Raw genomic sequence first — 21,495 nt, forward strand, 5'->3', positions numbered from 1 at the left:
TCCCGATCGAGCTCTGGGTGGGAAGTGGGGTCTGATGGTTAGAGCAGAGGAGCTGGGACACCTGGGGTCTATCCCCAGCTATGGGAGGGAAGTGGGGGATGCTCACCCAGACCCCAGTGTGGTCCTTTGTCTAAAGGGTCAATCGGAGCATTTCCTGTCCCGGCGCTGTGGCTCAGGTCCCTGGGGTCTATCAGGGGCGGTGAGGTCCTGCGATGGCAAGGCCATGGGGACGACAAATGCCAAGAATAATCCTTGTTGCTAAATAGGAATCCTGCTGCTCTTACAGACCATAGGGCTTGGGCAGTGTCAGCCCCAGGCTGCCAGGGGGCAGCACAGGCCTTCAAGACTAACTACGTCGGAGTGATTCACACGTACATTTCCCTGTCTGCCCTGTGGTAAATCTGGAGTCACTGAGTGCAGAGGCTGCCAGCATCCCCCATGCTCTGACCGTTAGACACCACTCCCCTCTAAGTCAGGAGCCCTGGCTCTCAGTTCTTCACATTGCCACCAGGTGGTGCTCAACCCACATCTCTGTCCCAGCACAGAAGCCCCTTAACTGGGGAGCCCCTGTCCCCGCCCACCCCCGAGCCTGGAACCAGGACCCAGGGCAGAATCAGCCACTCCCCCCCCAGTACAGAGCCTCCCCCCGGCCTCAGAGAGTCCAGAGAGGGGATGAAAATGGGGGAGGGGCTGGCCCCCATCCCTCCCATCCCACAGGGATTGGGGCCGGGCGGCATACCAGGCTGTGGGGGGGTGGAGTGAATACCTGGTGGGGTCTAGGGGTCAGTGTCTCCCCCAGCCCCAAGCGGATCCAGCGGGGCCCAGCTCCATCAGCCACAGGCCAGTGTTTCTGGAGTCTCTTAAATCAACCAAGCAGAAACCGGGAGGGGGGGGGTTGATTAAAACGAGGGGAAAGGGGGCGGGAGAGCTCCCATAGCGTCTGCCTGGGATGCCCCCCCCCCCAGCCCCCGTGGGGCCGCTAGCACGGGGTGTGGTTACTACCTATGGGGCGGGGGCTCCTGCCCCAACAGGGACCAGGGCGGCTGAGACCCAGCAAACTCACCTCTCGGCGGGCCCTGAACGGGCGCTGGATCGGAGCCGGTGTGCCGGGGCGGGGGGAGGGGCTGTGTCCCACCCCCCACCTCCCTGAGCCAGCCATTCCCCCCAGCTAGGGCTGGAGGGGAGCAGAGCTGGCGCCCCCTAGCGGGGAAAGGCCCCGCGTCCCACGCCCGCCCCCCCCTCCTGGTTCCCACACACAAGGAATTCCATGCATTTCCGCGCTGCGGCTCCATCCGACCTGCAGCCCCCGCGGCTGGGCCCACTGTACCCTCCCCTGCTCGGCTCACACCACACACACCGAAACACCCAACCCCCCGGAGATGCACCACACACACCCGCCACAAAGCCCGCCAAACACACACAGCCCCCCGTGCAGAGATGCACACCACGACCCCCTGACACACACACGCACACCTGGTTCACAGCAGAGACAGCTGGGATCCCTGCCCCTAGTCGGGGCTGCAGCCCGGGATTACTGGATTGCAGAGCTCCGACCCTTCCCTGTCTCCCCTCGCCTGGCCTTGGGGGGAGTTCCAGAGCCTCGCGAACCTGTGCTGCTGGCCTCGGCCTCGGCCTCCCCAGGAATGGAGCCCCCTAGGGACTGCCAGTTGGCTTAGCAGACAGGGTGAGCAGGTAGGAGTGCGTGGAAAAGCACGTGTGCAAATGCCCAGGGTTGTGCCCACAAGTGAGTGCACATGTGCAAATGCTCAGGTGTGCATGCACATGCATGGCACACACATTTGTGAGTGTGGGAGCAGCGAAGACAATGTGATGGCATGGGTGTGTGGTGGCATGGGAGGATGTATGCATATGTGCAGGTGTGCAATGGGACGATGGTCACACCAGTGTGTGTATGACGAAGTAAGGAACACGTGCATGAACAGGAGGGTATGTATGCACATGCACAGGAAAATGCATGCACGGGAGGGTGTGTACACACAGGGGTATGCTTTCATGGGAAAGTGAGAAGGTACAAGAAACTGAGCTTGCACAGGAGAGCTTTGGTGTGTGTGTGCACAGCATGCACACACAAGTGTGCACATGGGTGTGCACATGTACATGCATGTCAAACTAAGCTGCACATGGGGGTACTCACACGTGTGGGAAAGTGAGGGCTAGGAACAATTCTGGTCCCTCTATGTCCCCACCCCCCACGCTCCCACTCTCGCCCATGCAATGCGCACCTTTGTATGCACTCACGCTCCTGTGCATGCACACCCACGTGCACACTGACTTCCCCCAATCTGGGACCAGCTCCCTGTTGAGGGTCTCAGCTCCCCGTGGGAATCGCCCTGAGCAGCATGAGGGCCTGGAGAGGATGGCGGGGAGGAAACTCACGCTGAGCCTCTCCCTGCTCCCAGCCGGGCATGGGGGCGGGGGGAGTGAGGAGCCAAATTCCAGCCCAGTGTTCCAGCCTCCAGGTTTCTGGAACAAAGGGCTGAACTAGGTCTGGGACTGGGGCGGGCGGGGGGGATGTAGCAGTGTATGCAGAGTGTGTGTGAGTGTTGTGTGCATATGCATGTGTCTTTGTATGTGTGTGTCAGTGTGAGCCACAGCATATGGTCACTACACACCCATTCTCTGCAGATTCACTGTCTGTCCCTTTCAGCAACTACTAGAGGAAGGCAGGGTGGTGGGGCGGGGAGTCTGGACTCCTGGGTTCTAGCCCCAGCCCTAGGAGAGGAGTGGTATGTCTAGTGGTTAGAGCAGGGGGGCTGGGAGACAGGACTCCGGGATCTATCCCTACCCCTAGGAGGGGAGTGGTATGTCTAGTGGTTAGAGCAGGGGGGCTGGGAGCCAGGACTCCGGGGATCTATCCCAGTTCTCAGAGCGGAGTGGGATCTGCATTTCTCATCCAGCTGCACACAAGGGAAGGTCTCACACACACATACCCTGCCTCCATCCTCTGGGTCAGGCCATCCAGGATCCCCCCAGCTGCCCCTCCCAGCTTGTCTCCCCCTCTTCCTGGGCCTGGGACCAATTCTCTGCCTTACAAGGGCAGGGGCGGGCACTGTCCCATCCTGCCCCTCCCTGCCGAGGGGAAGAGAAGGGCAGGGGCTCCGTGCAGAGGCGCAGAGCCGAGCAGGCAGCCGTGGGCGCCAGGACGATGCTGCGTCTCTGGCTGCTCCTCACTGGGCTGGTGGGGCCGGCGCGGGGCGCCTGGCCAGGGCCTGAGGCTGCCTGGCCGGGGCCCGAGGCTGCCTGTGGTCCTGAGGGCTGCTACGTTGTCTTCTTCCAACGCCGCAGCTTCCTGGAGTCCTGGCGGAGCTGCCGAGAGCGTGGCGGGAACCTGGCCACGCTCAAGCGCCATGAGGAGGCCGCCCAGGTGGCGGAGCTGCTGCAGGCCACGGGCCCGGGTACAGGGCAGCGGCGGCTCTTCTGGATCGGGCTGCAGCGCCAGCCACGCCAGTGCTTCCCCCAGCGCCCACTGCGTGGTTTCACCTGGACCACCGGTGACCAAGACACGCTCTACACCAACTGGGCGCAGGCCGAGCCGGCCGGGGGCACCGCTTGCTCGGCCTCGCGCTGCGTGGTGCTGAGCTATGGCCCGGCCACGCAGGAGAATTTCCAGTGGCTGGAGGGTTCGTGCACCCTACCCGTGGACGGCTTCTTGTGCCGCTTCGGCTTTGCCGGCATGTGCCACGGACTGGCCACGGAGGAGACGGGGCCCGTGAGCTACACAACGCCCTTCGGCCAGGTCAGCAGCACCCTGAGCCACATCCCCTTCGGCACGGTGGCGTCCGTGGCCTGTGGCGGCGCAGCCCCTGTCTCGGTGTTGTGCATGCAGCGGGACGACGGCTCCGTGGGCTGGTCCAAGGAGGAGCCCCTGTGCGGGGAGGAGCCGGGGGACTGGTGTGAGGGTGACAATGGGGGCTGCCAGCAGCTGTGCGTGGACGAGGGTCCCAGCTACTCCTGCGAGTGCCACGCCGGCCACGCCTTACTGCCCGACGGGCGCTCCTGCGCCCCAGCCGATGGCTGCCAGAACCACCCCTGCCAGTTTCAGTGCGTGCCAGGAGAGGACGGAGGGTACCGGTGCTTGTGCCCCGTGGGCTATACGCTGGCCAGTGACGGGCACACGTGCGAGGACACAGATGAGTGTGCCACGGGCCCGTGCGAGCAGCTGTGTGACAACTTCCCTGGCGGCTTCCAGTGCCGCTGCCAGCTGGGCTACGAGGACGACGGGGCCGGAGGCTGCGCCGACCTGGATGAATGCAACACCGCCCCGTGCGAGCACCAGTGCGAGAACACCGAGGGCTCCTACCTGTGCCTGTGCCACCTGGGCTTCAGCCCGGCCGAGGAGGCGCCGCAGCACTGTGTCGACAACGACGAGTGCCAGATCCCCGGCGTCTGCCAGCAGATGTGCGTCAACTACGTGGGCGGCTTTGAGTGCTACTGCACCGAGGGCTACGAGCTGGAGGCTGACCGCATCAGCTGTGCCCCCCTGGCAGAGCCCCCTGCGCTGGCCACCAGGCAGCAGACCTTCTACCCACACTTCAGGAACCAGCAGGAGTGGGGAGCAGAGGTGCTGCAGGTTTTGGGGACGGACGAGTCTTTCAGCCTGACCCAGGAGTTCCCCGACCCCACTGCTTCCCCCCCTGATCTCTCTCCTGCAGCCCCACACCCCAGCACTGGCCACTCAGCCCCTCGCCCCTCCACCACCAGCCCCCCAATCCCTTCCACAACCACTGGTCCCCCAGACCCCACCACCAGCCCCCCAATCCCTTCCACAACCACTGGTCCCCCAGACCCCACTACTGGCCCCCCAATCCCCAGTACCACCACCCTGATCCCTCCCACATCCACTGCCACCCCAGAGCCCACCAATGGCCCCCCAGTTCCCCACACCAGCCCCGCTATCACTCCCACAATTGGCCCCCTAACCCCCAGCACCAGCCCCCCAAGCTCCAAATCTCCAAGGTCCCCTGGTGCTCCTGCCTCACCCTACAGCGGGGGGGAGGGGGACCCTTCAGCAGACAGGGCCAGGGCTCCGCTGCCCCCTTCGGAGGACCCCAGCACCTCTCCAGGTGGGGAGCGGGCATGGAGGAAGCGGGATGACCGGTGGCTGCTGGTGGCACTGCTGGTGCCCCTCTGCGTCTTCCTGGTGATCATGGTGGCGTTGGGCATCGTGTACTGCACCCGCTGTGGTGCCAGGGCCAAGAGCCGCAGCGTCACACAGTGCTACCGCTGGGTCACCAGTGCGGGGGGCAAGGGGCCCTCCCACCCCCCTGCAGGGGCCCACCTGACCACCTGCCGGACCAGCGTCTGAGACTGTGGGGGCCCAGAACACAAAGGGACCAGGACGCCCCCCCCCCCACCTCAGCTGGGAGATGAGACCCCCTGGCTGGGATGCCAGGACTGGCCTGCACCCCTCCCCAGCTGAGACCCTGGAGCCACCCCATAGCCCCTGGCTGGGACATGGAGGCCGACGCCCTGGCTGGAGCAAGGGCCCTGCAGCCACCCTGCCCCCTGGCTGGAACATGGACCCCCATTTATTTCCCAACTCCCCACCTGGAGCATGGTCCCCCCACAACTGTCCTGCCTCCATCAGCTGGTCCCCTGGAATTGCGCAGTGGCTGTCCCGGAGATGGAATCACCCTCACCCGAGGGCTGGCACTAGGACTAGGACTGGGCCCCACGATCCAGGGCAGAGACATGGATCCCCTGCACCCTGCCTGGGACACGCCCCCCCCCCCCATCTCCAGGGCTGGGTTCCTCCTTATCTTGCTCCTTGGACTTCTGCTAAATGGACACAGGAGCCACCCCCACTGCTCTGATTGTGGGGAACCTCTGATGGGACCCACTGCTACCCCCACCCCAGAAAAGCTTTGAGAAACTGACAGGGATGGAGAAGTGCCCGCAGGACTTGAGGGACCTCTGGAACTAGGGGTCAGGGAGCCAAGAGGGGAGGGAAGTGGGGGCCTGGAGCTAGGGGAAGGGGGGAGTCATGGGGGGCTCAGAATGGGGGTTGTGGGAGGTCTTGGGGAGATAATGTGGGGGGCCTCTGGGGGCGTGGATGTTCAGGGGGCCCCCAGATGCTGTTCCATTCTTAACGTGTGTTGCTCTCACAATAAAGGGGTGGAGCCCGCACTGCCTGCAGCTGGACAGCTTTACTGGGGTGGGGGGCTGGGAGTCAGGACTCCTGGGTTCTATTCCCAAACAGTTTTACTGAGAGGGAGGGAGTCAACCCCTGACTCCATGATGGAAACCTTGGAATTGGCATTGTGTGAGAAATCTGTGGGGGTCATAAGCTACTGAGCCCCACACTCAGCCCCCTGGCCATCCAGGACGATCCCAGCCCTGGGAGGGGAGTGGGGGCTGATGGGTTAGAGTTGGGGGGAGGCCACTACTCATGGGTCTCCCTGGGAGCAGGCAGGGATGTTTGTGTCTGCTGTTGCCTCTGTAATTAAAGCTCCTGGTGGCAGGAAGCTCCCTGTACCAACTCCCCTCTCCCCTGGGGCCTTTCCCACCAAGCGAGCGATGGTCCCCCAGAGTCTGTGTCCCACTGGGGTGGGCTGGGACATGGCTCCCCCACTTAACCCTTCACTAAAGCCAGGAACATCCCACCCCCCTGTCCTGTTGTAAGCTGGGCTGTCTTCAGCTTTTACACTAAGTGGGGGCAGGTCTGTGGATGGGAGACCTCCAGGAGGCTGTGAGAAGAGATAGAGGCTCACTTCCTGCCGTAAACGATCCTGCAATGAGCAGTTACCCAGTTGCTGTGCCTCACTCCAGAGGTGGCTGCATCTCTGCGCTGGGTGAGGGATCCCTACCCCATGCTCAGCCCCAGCAGTGGCTTCATCTCAGTGCCAGGTGAGGAATCCCTGCGTAAACAGCCCCCATGCGCCACCCCAGAGGTGGCTGCATCTCAGAGGCAGGGAAGTGATTTCTCTGTATACAATGTGTACAAACCATTAGTAAATATTTTAAACTGAGTCTGGCTATGGATTAAATGTTCTACAGCTTCTTACGCAGGGAAATACGCCCTGTTATCCCAGCCCTGGGCTGCCCCCTCCCTCTCTGCCAGTCCTGACCCACAGCCCTCTGCTATCCCAGGCCTGGGCTTCCTCACCCCCAGCCCACCATGCAGTGAAGGGTTAATACTGCGGGGGCCCAGGGAGCCCCCCACCCCAGCCGGATGGGGGAAGGTTTCCTGGGCTCCCTGCCCCAGAGCCGCCCGGCCTGTTAGCACAAACTGGAAACAGACTCTGGCCTGACGCAAACACTTGGCAAACAACGGCCCCCAGGCACCTTGGGGGGGGCGGAATGGGAGGGGTGCTGGGAGCCATGGGGGGGCCGGGAGAGGAAGGGGGCAGGGGGGAAGGGAAGGAGATTTTGGCTCCTTCAACTGATTGAGTTTCCCAATGTCTGTGCCCAATTGAACTCCAGCTCCCCCACGTGCCAAGACACACGGACACCCAGAGACATTAACGCGCACTGACACACATACACCCCGAGACACGCTCACGTGCAATATACCAACATGCATTCACCCACCCAGAGACACGCGCCGGCACACACCCAGAGACACGTGCACCCCACCCTGGAGACACATGTGCGCACACGCTGGTGCGAGCGTGCACACACAGACAGACATGCACATACAAACATGCACACACACCAGTGTGACCACACACAGAGACACATGCATTCCCCCCTCGAGACACATACTGGTGCAAGCACACATGCACACTGACACGCACCCACACCAAGGTGAACACCCTCACCCCCGAGATGTGCATGTGCTCACACACCCTCCCCCCCCCCCGCCGATGGTCCCCCCATGGATTTTCCTGGATCAGGGCTGAGCAAAGGCTATAAATGCGACAGTGAGCAGGCTAGGCGGTGTGTGTGCGCATTGTGTGTCTGTGCAAGTGTTAGTGTAAGTGTGTGCTCGCCCTGCCCCCTGCTGGCTGGATCAGGAAGCTGCATAGACCCTGGGCCCTGCTGGGGGAAGCCGGCATCCCCCAGCTATGGTCAGCTAAGGGGGTTTGCAGCCTTCAGGTGCTGACAACATGGCGCCCCCACACGTATCCCCTCCTGACACAGCCTGCATGTGGGATAGACCCAGGCCTGGGATAGCAGGGGGCTGTGGGTCAGGACTAGGGGGCACTGGCAGAGGCAGAGTTGTGGGTGGGGGCAGGGCTGACTCTGCATGTTTATGGGGGGTGTATTTGGGGGCAGGCAGGTTGAACCCCAACATACTGTCCCCTCACCCCCTTTCCCCCAGTTCCCTGTGTCCCCCCCCCCCCCCAAGATGGACAGGAATGTGCCGGGGAGAGGGGGGGAGTGTTGAGAAGGGTTAATTAGAGCCAGACGGGTGGAGAAGCCAGAAGAATCCCGGCTCTGTGGGGCCTAATGAAGAGCAGATGGGGCTGTGTGGTTGGGACAGGGACCCCTCCATGGCCTGGCTCCCCTCACCCCCTGTAGCATGGCCCCCCATTGTCCCAAAGACCCCTCCTGGCCTCCCCCACAGTACAGCCCCCCCCCCCCCCACTGACCTGGCACAGCTCTGCTATCCACTCCTACAGTCCCCTGCCTCCCCCATCAACCATGACACCCCCACTCCACCCCCACCATTCACCCAGCACAGCCCCAATACCTGCCCCCAGGGCCCTCCCACCCTCCAACACCATGGCCCCCCATGGCAAGGCCACCCCCACAGCACTGCCCTCCTTCAGGACAGGCCCCCATTCCTTGATACCCCTCCTATGGCTCCTTATAATCCCTCATCCCAGCTCCCCATACTCCCCCCAGTTCCCCACAGCCCACTGCCCCTAATCCTTGTCATCCCCCCTGTGGTGACCCCAAATCTTTCCCCCATAGAGGCCCTCAGTGTCCCCCCCAAGCACTTGCAGAGAGTGACCCATACCGGTGCTCTGCTCTTGGGGGATGGGGTGTCCTTCACCAGCGGGGGGTTTAAAGGAGTTCTGTCCCTGTTCACCGTGGTGGGGAGACGCTTGCCCGGCGGCCAGGCAGACACTTGTGCGGGTGGATGGCCTCATCGGAACACAAGGGACCAAGCTGACGCCCGTGTGGGCACGTCGTGAGCACGAGGGGCCAGGCGGACGCCCGTGCAGGCGGAGGGGCGGGTGCGTCGTGTGCACAAGGGGCCGGCCAGACGCCCGTGCAGGTGGGTGCATCGTGTGCAGGAGGGGCCGGGCAGACACCCGTGTGGGTGGGTGCGTCGTGAGCACAAGGGGCCAGGCGGACGCCCATGCGGACGGGTGTGTCGTGAGCACAAGGGGCCGGGCAGATGCCCGTGCGAGCGGGTGTGTCGTGAGCACGAGGGGCTGGGCAGACGCCTGTGAGGGCGGGGGGGGCGGGTGCATCATGTGCACGAGGGGCCGGGCGGACACCCGTGAGAGTGGGTGCGTCATGTGCACGAGGGACCGGGCGGACGCCCGTGCGAGTGGGTGTGTCGTGAGCACAAGGGGCCGGGTGGATGCCCGTGCGGGCGGGTGCGTCGTGAGCACGAGGGGCTGGGCGGACACCTGTGAGGGCGGGGTGGGTGGGTGTGTCATGTGCACGAGGGGCTGGGTGGATGCCTGTGCAGGCGGGTGCGTCATGAGCACGAGGGGCCTGGCGGACGCCCGTGTGGGCAAGTGGGCATATCAGGTGGAGCAGGGCCGTGAGTGCGCCCATGCAGGGATCTCACACACGTGCAGAAGCCTGAGGACCCATGTGGCCCCTAAGGACTCGTTCTGAACATGTGTCCTGGCTCCCCCCAAGTCACTCGTGACCCCTGGCCGTGGGGTGCAATAAGCCAGCCTGCAGCCCACCCCATACCCTTCCCCCACTGCATGGACCCACAGACTGCCTGGGCTGCTCCTCTGCAGAAGCCTGAGGCCTATCCCAGCAGTGGGGGTGGGGAGCAGAGATCCAGGTCGGGCAGGGGGCAGAGCTGAAGGGGAGCTGGGAAAGGAAGTGCCGGGACCACCCAGTGAGTCCCAGCCATGGCTCAGCAGCGGGAGCCAGAACGAGGCACAGAGGAACTGGGGAACACCCCCCCAGCTCTGCCAATGCCCCTCACTCCTGACCTTCAGCCCCCTCCTATCCCAGCCCTGGGCTCCCCCCCCCCCCCAGCTCGGCAGGTGCCCCTCAATCCCGACCCACAGCCCCCGGCTATCGCAGTCCAGCCCCCCAGCTCTGCCAGTGCCCCTCACTCCTGACCCACAGCCCCCTGCTACCCGAGCCCTGAGCTGCCCACCTGAGGCAGAGACCCAGGTAGGGTAGCCTGGCCCATCCCTGTGCCGCAGGGTGGACGGTCCCTGGAAATCAGCCAGGCCCAGGCCTCAGGCTTCTGCAGAGGAGCAGCCCAGGCAGTCTGTTTGTTTTGGCTGGAGCTACAGCCCCCTCTCCCCGCCCAAGCTTCCTGCCACCTCCCCCACCGAGCGGAGATATGGGGGAGGCACAGGCTCATTTTACAGGATCCCAGAGTGGGGATAGCAGGGGGCTGTGGGTTGGGATTGAGGGTCATCAGCACAGCTGGGGGAGGGGGACCCCAGGGTCTGTCTGAGTATGGAGGTACAGGAGCCCTTGCTGTGCCCATCACTCTTGTCCCAGCTCAGCCCCACTGCCAGGGAAGCATGCAGGGTGTGTGTGTGTTTGTGAGTTCATAGGGGGTGTGTGCTGGTTCTGTGTGTGAGCCTGATGGGAAAAGCAGGCTGGTTCGGTGTGAGTGTGCACAGCCAGGTGTGGGGGAGTGTGTGTGTGTGTCAGTGCAGTGTGAGTGTGCACAGCCAGGTGTGGGGGAGTGTCTGTGTGTGTGTCAGTGCAGTGTGAGTGTGCACAGCCAGGTGCAGGGGAGTGTCTGTGTGTGTGTGTCAGTGCCATTTGAGTGTGCAGGGGGTTAGTGCATGTGCACAAGTGTGGGTGTGCACCCAGCTGGGTGTGCGAGGGACATGCAACCGGTCAGAGTTTGGCTAGCCAGTGGGGGGCTGTGGCGGTAGGAGGGATGCAGGCGGTGTGGGAGGGAATCAGGGGCTGGTTCAGGCCTGTGAGGGCATGTGGGAGTGAGTGTGAAAATGGGCCCTGGACACAACAAAAGGGAAGCTGAGCGACCCCAGCTCTACTCTCCCCTCCCTTATCCCCATCTCTGGGAGGGGAGTGGGGTCTTGAGCGTTAGAGAGGGAGGACTGAGAGCCAGGACTCCTGGGTTCCCTCTGGTTCAGGGAGGGGCTATCTTGTGGCTCAGCCATGGCTCAGTGACAGGATCGCTGGTGGGGCAGGAGCAGGCGTTAGGGTGAGGGGGATTAATGAGTATCCAGCCCCCGTCCCATCATAGGGACTGCAAATGACCAGTTAAGGGGGAGGGAGGGTGCAGTGGGTACTGGGGGAGGTGACAGTGTGTGTGGAGGGGAGATGGGGGCTGACAGTGGGGAAGAGAAGCGCAAAGTGAGGCTGGGAAGGGCTGGGCACGCTGCCAGCTCCCACTTTGTACCGTCCTGTTCAACTGCGTTTAACCCCCTCGGCTCAGAGCTAAGGACGCTTTCAGTAGCCCTCTGTCAGGCTTTGTTTTTGTAGGGTCTCTCAGGAGCGTGTCATGGTGGGATATCTGAGGGGCAGCAGAGCTGTGGGGGAGCCCAGGGCTGGGATAACAGGGGGCTGGCGGTTGGGGCTGAGGGGCACCATCAGAGCTGGGGGTCGAGCCCCTGCTCAGGAGAAAGCGCTGGCTCTGCAAGGAGCAAGGCCCATTCCCTGCTAAACCCATTTCCTGTCTCAGCCCTATGGGACCTGCTCCGGCGCCTGGTGGAGCCATCAGCAGCCAGAGGGGGGCACGAGTGCCATGTGGCACCGTGCCCCCACTGCTGCCCCAGAGCCCAGCAGCTGCGCATCCATCCTGTCCCCCAACAGCTCGCCCCACCCCCGCACTGCCCACACGCTGCTCACAGGGGGTCGCCCAACCGAGCTGGAATAGAACCCAGGAGCCCTGACTCCCAGCCTCCCTGGCACTGCCCCTCACTCCAGCCCTGCAGCCCAGCCCTGCCTCTGTCCTGTCTCCGTCCCTTCTCTGGGGGAGGGATGCAGCTGTGGTGGTCGGAGGAAGAAGGAGTCCCTGGGGAAGTCCCCCCTTGTCTATCTCCGGGTCAGGGGGTGGAGTGGGGAATATTTGAGGCTTGACAGTCTGGGAGGAGCCAGGCCAGGACCTGCACATCACCAGGAAAGTATCTGAGCAAAGAGCCAAAGGATGGGATGGGAGAGCAGGGCCAAGCTTTGCATGGGACATTGGGGCCTTTCCCCTCCAGGGGGTGCCAGCTCCCATCTGACCCCAGGATTTGTGTGTTTGGGGGGGGGAGGGAGACTGGCTCCCAGGGGATGGGGAATGGGAAAGGGGGCTTTTTCCCTCTTGGGGTGCTGACTCCAATCTACCCTCCTCTTAGAGGAGAGCCACTGGGGCAGGGCGGTGTGGTGGGGCCAGGGGGCCTATGAGTGGCTACAGGTGAGACCCATAGGTGCTGGAACTAGGGGCGCTGCAGCACCCCCTGGCTGGAAGTGGTTTCCATCATACCCAGGGTTCACAGTTTGGTTCAATGGCTCTCAGCTCCCCCACTGTACCAATTGTTCCTGCGCCCTTGGTGAGACCTGGGGGAAACTCCCCCTGGGAGCCAGGCAGACCTGGAGGCTGGGCGTGTGTGTGTGTGTGTCCCCTTTGAATGCGCCCTGTTCTTGTGTGACCCAGCCCTGGTTCTGCTCAGCTGTCCCAGCACCTCCAGGCTGGGGGATTGTAGCCCAGAGACCTGCTCCCAGCCCTCACGGGGTTGGTGTGCGAGAGAGATGGCGTGTGCCCCACAACTAGTGCGCTGGTCAGGCAAGTGCGGGTGAGAGTGCGTATCGGTGAGCGGCTCTGTGTACATGTTGGTGTATGTGTGTGCACGGGTGTGTAGAGGAAACAGTGCATTAAACATCCCCTCCGTGCCTGTAGCTGGTCACACTCACACGCGCTGCCATACTAACCAGGCCGACGGGCTGAGAGGGGCACTCGCAGCCTTGCCTCTCCTGCACAGAGCCAGCACCGACCCGGCCCGGACTCCTGGGTTCCAACCCAGCTCTAGGAGGGGTGGAGTGTTAAGGGGAGAGGTGGTTCAGGACACCCCAGCACCCCAGGGAAAGTGAGTCATCACAGCAGGAATGTGATGGGCTCACGCGTTCCCTGCTCACACCCACCCCACCCGACACAGGCCGGCTGGACCCACAACAACATCTGGATTTGCTCAGCAGCTGGAGCGCCCATGGGGGGGGGGGCGCAGTGAGAGCAAGAATGGGATCATGTGCCAGGCTTTGCTGGGCCTGGAGCTCCCCTCCTCTAACCCAAGCTGTGTCAGTGCCCCCCAGTACACACTGGGTGCCACTAGCTGGGACTCCCCTCCATATGGACCTCTTCAGAGCTGTCTGGGAGTGAAAGAGAGTCTATCACAGAGCAGGGAATGGAACCCAGGAGTCCTGCTTTAACCACTGGACCCACTCCCCTCCCAGAGCCAGGACATAGAACCCAGGAGTCCTGACTCACAGCCCCCTGCTCTAACCACTGGACCCACTCCCCTCCCAGAGCCAGGACATAGAACCCAGGAGTCCTGATTCCTATGAAGTACTAGGCTCCATCGTTTCCTTCCTGCAGTCCAGTGGTTTGGTCCCTCAGCCCTGTGCAGTGTGGGACAGACCCTGCTTAGCAGCAGGGAGAGCGTGGTCCAGGCTGGATTCCCAGCCCCCTGGGGTCTGAGTTCCCAGGGAATGTGGCCCCAGCAGGAAAGGAAAGCAAGCAACCTCTTCCCAGAGTGGATAAATATAGCTCAGGGGTGGGCAGGGGGTCACAGACAGGAAGGAACAGGGTGGCAGCTTCCAGCCATCCCTCTCTGTCCTTGAGTGACCCGCAGCGACACTGACACAACCCCATGATTCCTCCTCCCACACAGGCACCCAGCATCCGGGCTGCCAGGAGCTTGCTGAAACAGTGGAGGGGGGATCCAGCAGAAACAGGAACGGAGACTCTCCCCCCTCCCCCGCCCAATAAACCCTACAGGCCCGAGCCAGACAGTCCTTCCATCCTGTCCCACAACAGCTCACCCCACCCCCCATAGAGGGAAAGACCCTGTGTCCCATTCCCCACAGATGTAGGGGGCTGACTCCTGGGCGGGGGCAAAGTTGTGATGAGACCGAGGGATGGGAGAAGCATCCTGCGTATACAGATTAACACCAGAGTGGGGAGCGTGGATGCTGCCACTGACACAGAGATGGGGGGCCTGGAATCTTCCTCCTGTGGCCCAAAGGGGGCTGGGGTCCCCTGATGGGGTTTACGAGGGGAGATACCAGCTCTGCCCGCTAAAGGATGAATGAGGGTCAGGGACTAGTAGACAGTGTGTGGGGGGAGCAACTCAGAGCCCAAAGGGAGGCACTGACAGCAGGATGGACTGGGGAGGGCAATTCTGATCCCCTCTAGCCCCCCCAACAGACCTCACTCCGGTCCCCCCATGCTCCCTCTATAAACAGCCCCCATGCGGGATCCTTGTATGAACAGCCCCCCTACCCCACCCCAGATTATAGAATTGGAAGGGACCTCAGGTCATCTAGTCCAATCCCCTGCTCAAAGCAGGACCAATCCCCAGACAGATTTTTACCCCAGTTCCCTGCAAGGATTGAACTCACAACCCTGGGTTTAGCAGGCCAATGCTCAAACCACTGAGCTATCCCTCCCCCGAGCTGGGATACCTGCACAAACCCCAGTCCTGCAGTGCAGCAGCCCCCACCACTATCCTGAGGCCCAAGGACCAGCGCTGACGACTAGGCGAGAGCCCCCCCCAGTGAGTCCCCACCCCACTCCCACAATTTAACTTTGAGCTCGTCCACTCAGACGACACCTGGGCCTGTCTCTGCTTTGAGTGAGGGCCTGGCTGGGAGCAGGGACATTACTTTCCCCCGTGGAGTGGGGGTGTCTCAGGGCCATAGTCCCCCCTCCCCTCTGGCAGAGTCCTTTTGAGTGCTGCCCCCGCCTCACTGCTCCAGGACAGGACAGGACAAACAGCATGTGCTATTCCAAGCCCCCCTTGGATGAGCTCATTCCCCCCCCCCCCCGACCGCCATGCAGGGCGGGGCCTCAGGGTTCACGCAGCGTCTGCTGGGCCTGGGCGGTGCTGGCTCAGCCTGGAGCAGACCCAGAGCCCAACAGCCAGCAGGGAGTGAGGGGGGAGGACACAGAGCTCCTCTCCCACACAGCTGCCACTCACCAGAACACCCACCCCTCTCCATAGCCTGGTGGGGGAGAGACATACACAGAGCATCTTCCCCCACAGCCCACATACCCCACTGGCAGGAAACCTGCCCCCCCGTCCCCCAGCACATCTGCAGGAATCCCACATCCCTAACCGCACAGAAGATCCCCTAACACTCATAGCCCCTCCCTCAATCTAATGTGCCCCCTCCCTGCCCTGCAGGAACCCCCTCCACCCAATGTGCCCTAGTCTCACCTGCTCAGAGCAACCCCGCCACAGCCCTCCCCACCCCTCAGTCACCCTCTCCCCACTCCCCAGCCATGCAGGGTCCACTCCAGGAGGCACAAGGGTGCTACTGCCCCTGTGGAGGGCAGATCCTGCCTTGCTAGGGACCAGGCTGTGACCTGGCAAACTTGCCTCTTATGGGGCAAATGAACTAGAAGGAAAAGGCCCCATGTGCCATTTCCCACCCCCCTGAGCCAGCCAGCCAGTCCTGTCCCCCCTCCCCCGCCCCCCAGCTTGGGCTGGATGGGAGCTGGTGCCAGAGGGGAAAGGCCCCATGGTGCAGGGGAAGTGCAGCAATCAGGGGTGGGGAAGAGCTCCACACTCTCCCCACATGAGCTCACACAGACCCAGCTGCTCCCAGCCCCGCTGGCCCATGGACAGGCTGACGCAAGGGCAGGGAATTGGGGCCGGAGCACGAGGGTGGGTGGGACGGGGACAGGGGTCAGTGCCCAGGGATAGAACTGGGCCAGTCACGGGGCGTCAGCTGCTGTAGCCGGTGCTGCCAAAGATCCTGCAGCCTGGCCCAATGCACAGAGCTCTGCCGATGCTCTTCCAGCCCAGCTTGCAGCCCCTCTGTATCCCAGCCCTGGGCTCCCCACTCTCATCCTGACCCACTGCCTCTTGCTCTGGGCTCCCCTCTCAGCTCCGCCAGAGCCCCTCAATCCCAGCCCTGGGCTTCCCCTCAGCTCCGCCAGAGCCTCTCAATCCCAGCCCTGGGCTCCCCCCTCAGCTCCGTCAGAGCCCCTCAATCCCAGCCCTGGGCTCCCCCCTCAGCTCCGCCAGAGCCTCTCAATCCCAGCCCTGGGCTCCCCCCTCAGCTCCGCCAGAGCCCCTCAATCCCAGCCCTGGGCTCCCCCCTCAGCTCCGCCAGAGCCCCTCAATCCCAGCCCACAGCCTCTGCTGTCCCAGACCTGGGCTGTCCCTACAACACTCCAAATTCATAACTGAGTTACAATCCCTGTTTAAGGATACGGATGGAGTGATGTTGCCCCCTGCAGGCGTGATCGCAGCACTACACCTGGACTCTATTCAGTTGATTCAATGATGAATTTAACATTTCAATTAATGTCTTTTGGGTGCTGGTTCCCACTGGCTGGCTCAGGAGGGCAGGGAATGAGATATGGGCCTTTTCCCGTGGGGGCACCAGCTCCAATCTAGCCCCAGGGCAGGGGACTGGCTGACTGGCTCAGGGGCACAGACCATGACCATGTCTTTCTGACACCAAACCACTCCAGGACTCCTTTAGGCCCTGCTCTTCACACAGTGGATTTCCTCAGTAGAACAATGTTGGGAGTGGAGGCGCACACAGAGGCTGATTTTGTAGTGATACAGTTATCCCAGGACAGCCCCTCAGGTGGATCCTGTTATCCCAGGATAACGGTGCTTTAACCCCACTTATCTTATTCCCCTTGTGTACAGCTATCCTGTATCCTGGTACAGCTGCACCGTCACCAGGGGCAGGAAGTATCCTAGTGCTGAAACGAGACCGGGAGTGCTCCAGCCGGACCACGTGTGTGCGCTGACTGGCTCTTACACTGCCGTACCTACCACCAGGACCTTAGGGAAGCCATAGAAAGGTTCCTTCCTTGGACAGCAGCTATGGGCTTTTGAGAAGTGCTGCCCCGGGCGTATTCCACTAGAGGTGCCCCTGTGCCACAGTCCTCCCAGAGCAGATATTTTTGCCAGCAGCGCCCCTCTGGTCCACACCTGCACCCCCAACTACCCCATGCTCCATTTCGAGGAGGTGGAGTGGACCAGTGCCTTCACCACCAGGGCTCCCAGAGCAGACAGCAGGCTCCACAGTAGAGGGGAAGGGGGGCAGGATGTGGAACAGACACAGGGCCAACACATTGCAAAGAATCTCTGCCACTGCAGATAACTGCCCTATCTTCCTCCAGTGCTTGTCCCAATGCATGCTACATTCCAGGGGCCTCCCGAGCAGGGCTCCGAGCCCTGCCTGCCACACACAGGAGAATCGCCTGCCCCATCTGCAGTACCCGGGAAGGGTATGGATAGAGCCCCATGTGGTGGCTCAGCTCCAGGAACGCTCTTCAGGCGGCCCACGAAGGATACCTTGAGCCCTTGTCAAATGCGCTCTAACCGTGCTTGTGGGATCTTGTGTGGCAGCCTCAAAACTTGCCAGCTGCAGCTCAGACCATAGCACCTGCCATTCCCCCAGCCAACGAGACAGACTGGCTCTCTGGGGGGAAAAGGCTAAAGGTCTCCAAACCCATGACGTGTGTTACTTGGCCTCCCCCGTTTCTGTGACGTTTCAGATACCACACAGCAGTACAAGACTCACCACCGCAGAGCAGCCCCTCACAGCGAGGCCCTGCATGGCAGCACACTCTGCCTCAGTTTCCCCACAACAATCTTCAGCCTACTCCAGCCATAGGGATGACAGGCTGCAGTGATGTGGCCCTCCAGCTAACTCATTAACAGACATCCACCCTGTCTTGGGAATCAACAACCCTCCCAATGAGCCTTTGCCCCAGTTCCCAACTGGATCCACTCCTTCCTTCCCAAGGGATCTGTCCTCTTTCCTCTAATTCACATACACCTGCTGTGCTAAGCTTCCAGGCCAGCCATGCTTCCCATCTGCCCCCACAGCCCCTCCCAAGCAGCCACACCCAGACACCTTCCCCCCCTCACTTTACGCTCCACTCTGCTCTGCTGGGCTTCCTTCCTCTTAAGGCCCACACCCAGCAGGCTGCAGCTAACTGAACCAGGCCAACTGGCCCAAGGCCTCCTGGGCCTAAAAGGGGCAGGCCCTCATGTGACACTTGGGTAAATGGATGGCGTGAGTGGGATCGATGGCATTCAGACACAATTCTGGGTATGAACTTAGGGTGTGGCCTGAGCGAGTCCTTGTCTGGGAACAAAACTGTATAAGGAGGGTCAGCTGTAAAAGCCCCTAGTTCCCCCACCATTCATAGAATCTCAGGGTTGGAAGGGACCTCAGGAGGTCATCTAGGTCCAACCCCCTGCTCAAAGTAGGACCAATCCCCAGACAGATTTTTACCCCAGTTCCCTAAATGGCCCCCTCAAGGATTGAACTCACAACCCTGGGTTTAGCAGGCCAAAGCTCAAACCACTGAGCTATCCCTCCCGATGTTATTGCTGCAGGACAGGGGGCTTTCCTGGGTCAGTGAAGAAAAGAGCATGGTTCAAAGAGTGATCTCATCAGACAAGTTCACACTGCACTGAGGTCCCAGACTGGGGCAGGTTCCACTCCAGGTGGAAATACTCTCAGGGAAATGGGGAGTTGGTATGGTGGAAGAATACCAACAAACTGTCTACATGGAGCTGGGGGACACTGATCGCTGCCCAGGGCACCCTGAGAGAGCAGCACCAGAGACCCGAGTTCTTCAGCAGTCGTACAGAGTCCAGACTGTCAGCTACCCGAGACTGCCCCAGTACAAGCTCGAGCTGGTCCGCCAAGCCACGGATCCTTTCCACTCGGAGCTGCCCACTTTCCTCATGGAATCAGCCTGTGGAACTCATTGTCAGGGGATGTTGTGAAGGCCAAAAGGATATCTGGGTTCAAAAAAGAAATAGGTAAGTTCATGGAAGATAGGTCTATCGGTGGCTATTAGTCAAGAAGGTCAGGGACACAGCCCCATCACATGGGTGTCTCTAACCCTCTGTTTGCCAGAAGCTGGACTAGGCGACAGGGGATGGATCACTTGTTAATTGCCCTGTTCTTTTCATTCCCACTGACACATCTGGCACTGGCCCCTATCAGAGACGGGATACTGGGCTAGATGGACCATTGGTCTGACCCAGTGTGGCCCATTCTTATGCAGTCCTTTCTACTGCTGAGCAAGAGACTTTGTGTCCCTGTTTGTGCACTGCCTATTCTTTCTAGCTCTGACACCCAGCCAAGAACCAAGTGGTCAGGTGGAGGGAGGACAGCTCGGGGGAATGAGCCCTTCTCTTGTTCTGTGAGAGGAGCCCTGGCAGCAGAGGGAATGGGATGGGACAACAAGTGGACAAACCAAGAGGATCTTGGAACCACTATTGCCTCGGCCACGTGGGTGCCAGTAGGAGAACTAGCACGGTGTCCAGTTTGCTGTGTCCTAGTGGGAAGCAATGGGGTGGGTGGATCGACATCTGTTGTGACCAAGGGGACGGGAAAGAGAGGAGCTCCCTCCCCCTGCTCGTTTATAGCATGGTCATATTGTCTGTGGTGATGGGAACGGACCGGTTGGAATGGCCGGTCTGGAGAACATGCCCGCATTGTGCCCTGCTCTGAGATCCATCAGAGCAACTCTTCTTGCCCTGAACTACGTGATGGTCCAGGTGGGCTTCCCAACCGAGCACAGATGCCTCCAGCAATATCGTTCCTGTCAGAAGGGCTGGGGCGAAGGGGACTCCTACCCAAACTGCAGCCAGGTGCTTCCCCAGTTGGGAGAGGAGGGAACCCTGGGTAGGAGTGCTCCCATCCAGTCTGGGCTGCGGGCTGTCCCCAGCTGAGCTTGCATGCAGCGTAGATGCAGTTTGGCAGGCGGCGTCACAAAAGGGCAAGAGACTGCGTGGCCCAGCAGGGTCCCATCATTTGTGGAGTGAAGAGGACGGACGTATCAGTCGTGAGCCAAGTCCACGCCGGCAGCCCTAGAATCCATCTGGCGTGGCTTGGCAGGGGCTGAGGCCTTCAGCCAGCCTTCCGGCAGTAACCCCGCCTTGTGCCAGGCCCCGCAGTAGCTCACGAGAGACTCCTCAGCCTGGCCATAGAAGTGTTCAGATACAGCCCACAGGGAAAGGATCTGACTCCAAATATTTCCTTATCCCAGGAAGGAGGGCGGGGGCCTGGCCTAGCCCTCAGAGAGATCAGCACCCGAGGACGTGTCCCCTAGATGGGCCCCAGGGATCCCAACTGGGCCACTCTGGGGCACTGTGTGGATTAGGAGAAGGGCCCCGGGGTCGGAGTAACGGGGCATATGGGGAGCATGAGAGTTCCTGTCCCGGGAGCGCTGGGATACCCGAGAGAACCGCTCTGAACTCATGTCTGGGGCTGGGCTCTAGGACAGCGGAGTGATGACTCAGGGCCCTTCGGCTAGGAGTCATCCCATGACTCATGACTTGTCTGTCTCCAAAGTGGGGGCAGTGCTCAGGCCAGGGGGACCTGGCCCCACAGCCTGTGCCAGCTCCCTGCAGTCAGTGGGGCCCATCCCTCCAGTCCTGGCTGCCTCTCCCATCCCCACACTCCTTCTCGCCCCCGGAGACCCACTTCCCCCCAAAAGCCTCACGTTCTGCCGGACTCCAGGCCAGTGCCCCACTCAGTGCAGCAGCTGCTGCCTGTGATGTGCTAAGCAGCAGCAGCAGGGGGCACCAGTGTCCCCACTCTGCCTACCCCGCCAGATGAGCCTGATTTCCCTCCCACTGGGTTCTGCCCCCGGGTGCTAGGCCCGTCCCTGAGGCTGTGGCATTGCTGCAAGGCCCGCGCCCGACAGGCAGGCCGTCACAGGCCGGGGAGCTGGGCGTAGAGCCTCGGTGTCCAGCCACAGACAGAGCCGGGCATGGTGCCTTGGGGGAAAACCGCAGTGAAACCCGCCAGGGCGCCCGCTTCACAGCTGGTGTCGACCGAGCTCATCACCCCCACCAGGGTTCCTGGCATTCCTCCTTCCCCTGTCCCCAGCTGCCTGGGTGCAATCCTCCATTCCCCTCTCGTTCAGGGGTTCCCTGCCCCTCCCCCAAGCTCCTCCTTGCCAGGGGCTGTCTGCTCTCCCTCCCCCATACCAGGGGCCCCCATTCCCCCCCACACCATGGGCTCTGTCAGTTCCCCCTCCCTCCATAGCAGGGGCTCCCCTTCCCCCCCATCATGGGTTCTGTCAGCTCCCCCTTCCCCCATACCAGGGGCCCCCATTCCCCTCCCACCATGGGCTCTGTCAGCTCCCCCTTCCCCCTGCCATGGGTCTGTCAGCTCCCCCTTCCCTCCATACCAGGGGTC

At 61.8% G+C, this 21,495-nt stretch overlaps 1 protein-coding gene across 1 annotated transcript; it reads left to right on the plus strand.

The window, feature by feature from the left end:
• The first annotated feature begins 3,127 nt into the window (after nt 1-3,127).
• Nucleotides 3,128-5,326, plus strand: CD248 (CD248 molecule). Its single transcript, XM_065408571.1, has one exon. The coding sequence runs from the start codon at nt 3,167-3,169 to the stop codon at nt 5,324-5,326; it is 2,160 nt and encodes a 719-aa protein (XP_065264643.1). The 5' UTR covers nt 3,128-3,166.
• Nucleotides 5,327-21,495: the final 16,169 nt, after the last annotated feature.

Source organism: Emys orbicularis, chromosome 7 (assembly GCF_028017835.1).
Source record: "Emys orbicularis isolate rEmyOrb1 chromosome 7, rEmyOrb1.hap1, whole genome shotgun sequence".
Classification (NCBI taxonomy): Eukaryota; Metazoa; Chordata; order Testudines; family Emydidae; genus Emys; species Emys orbicularis.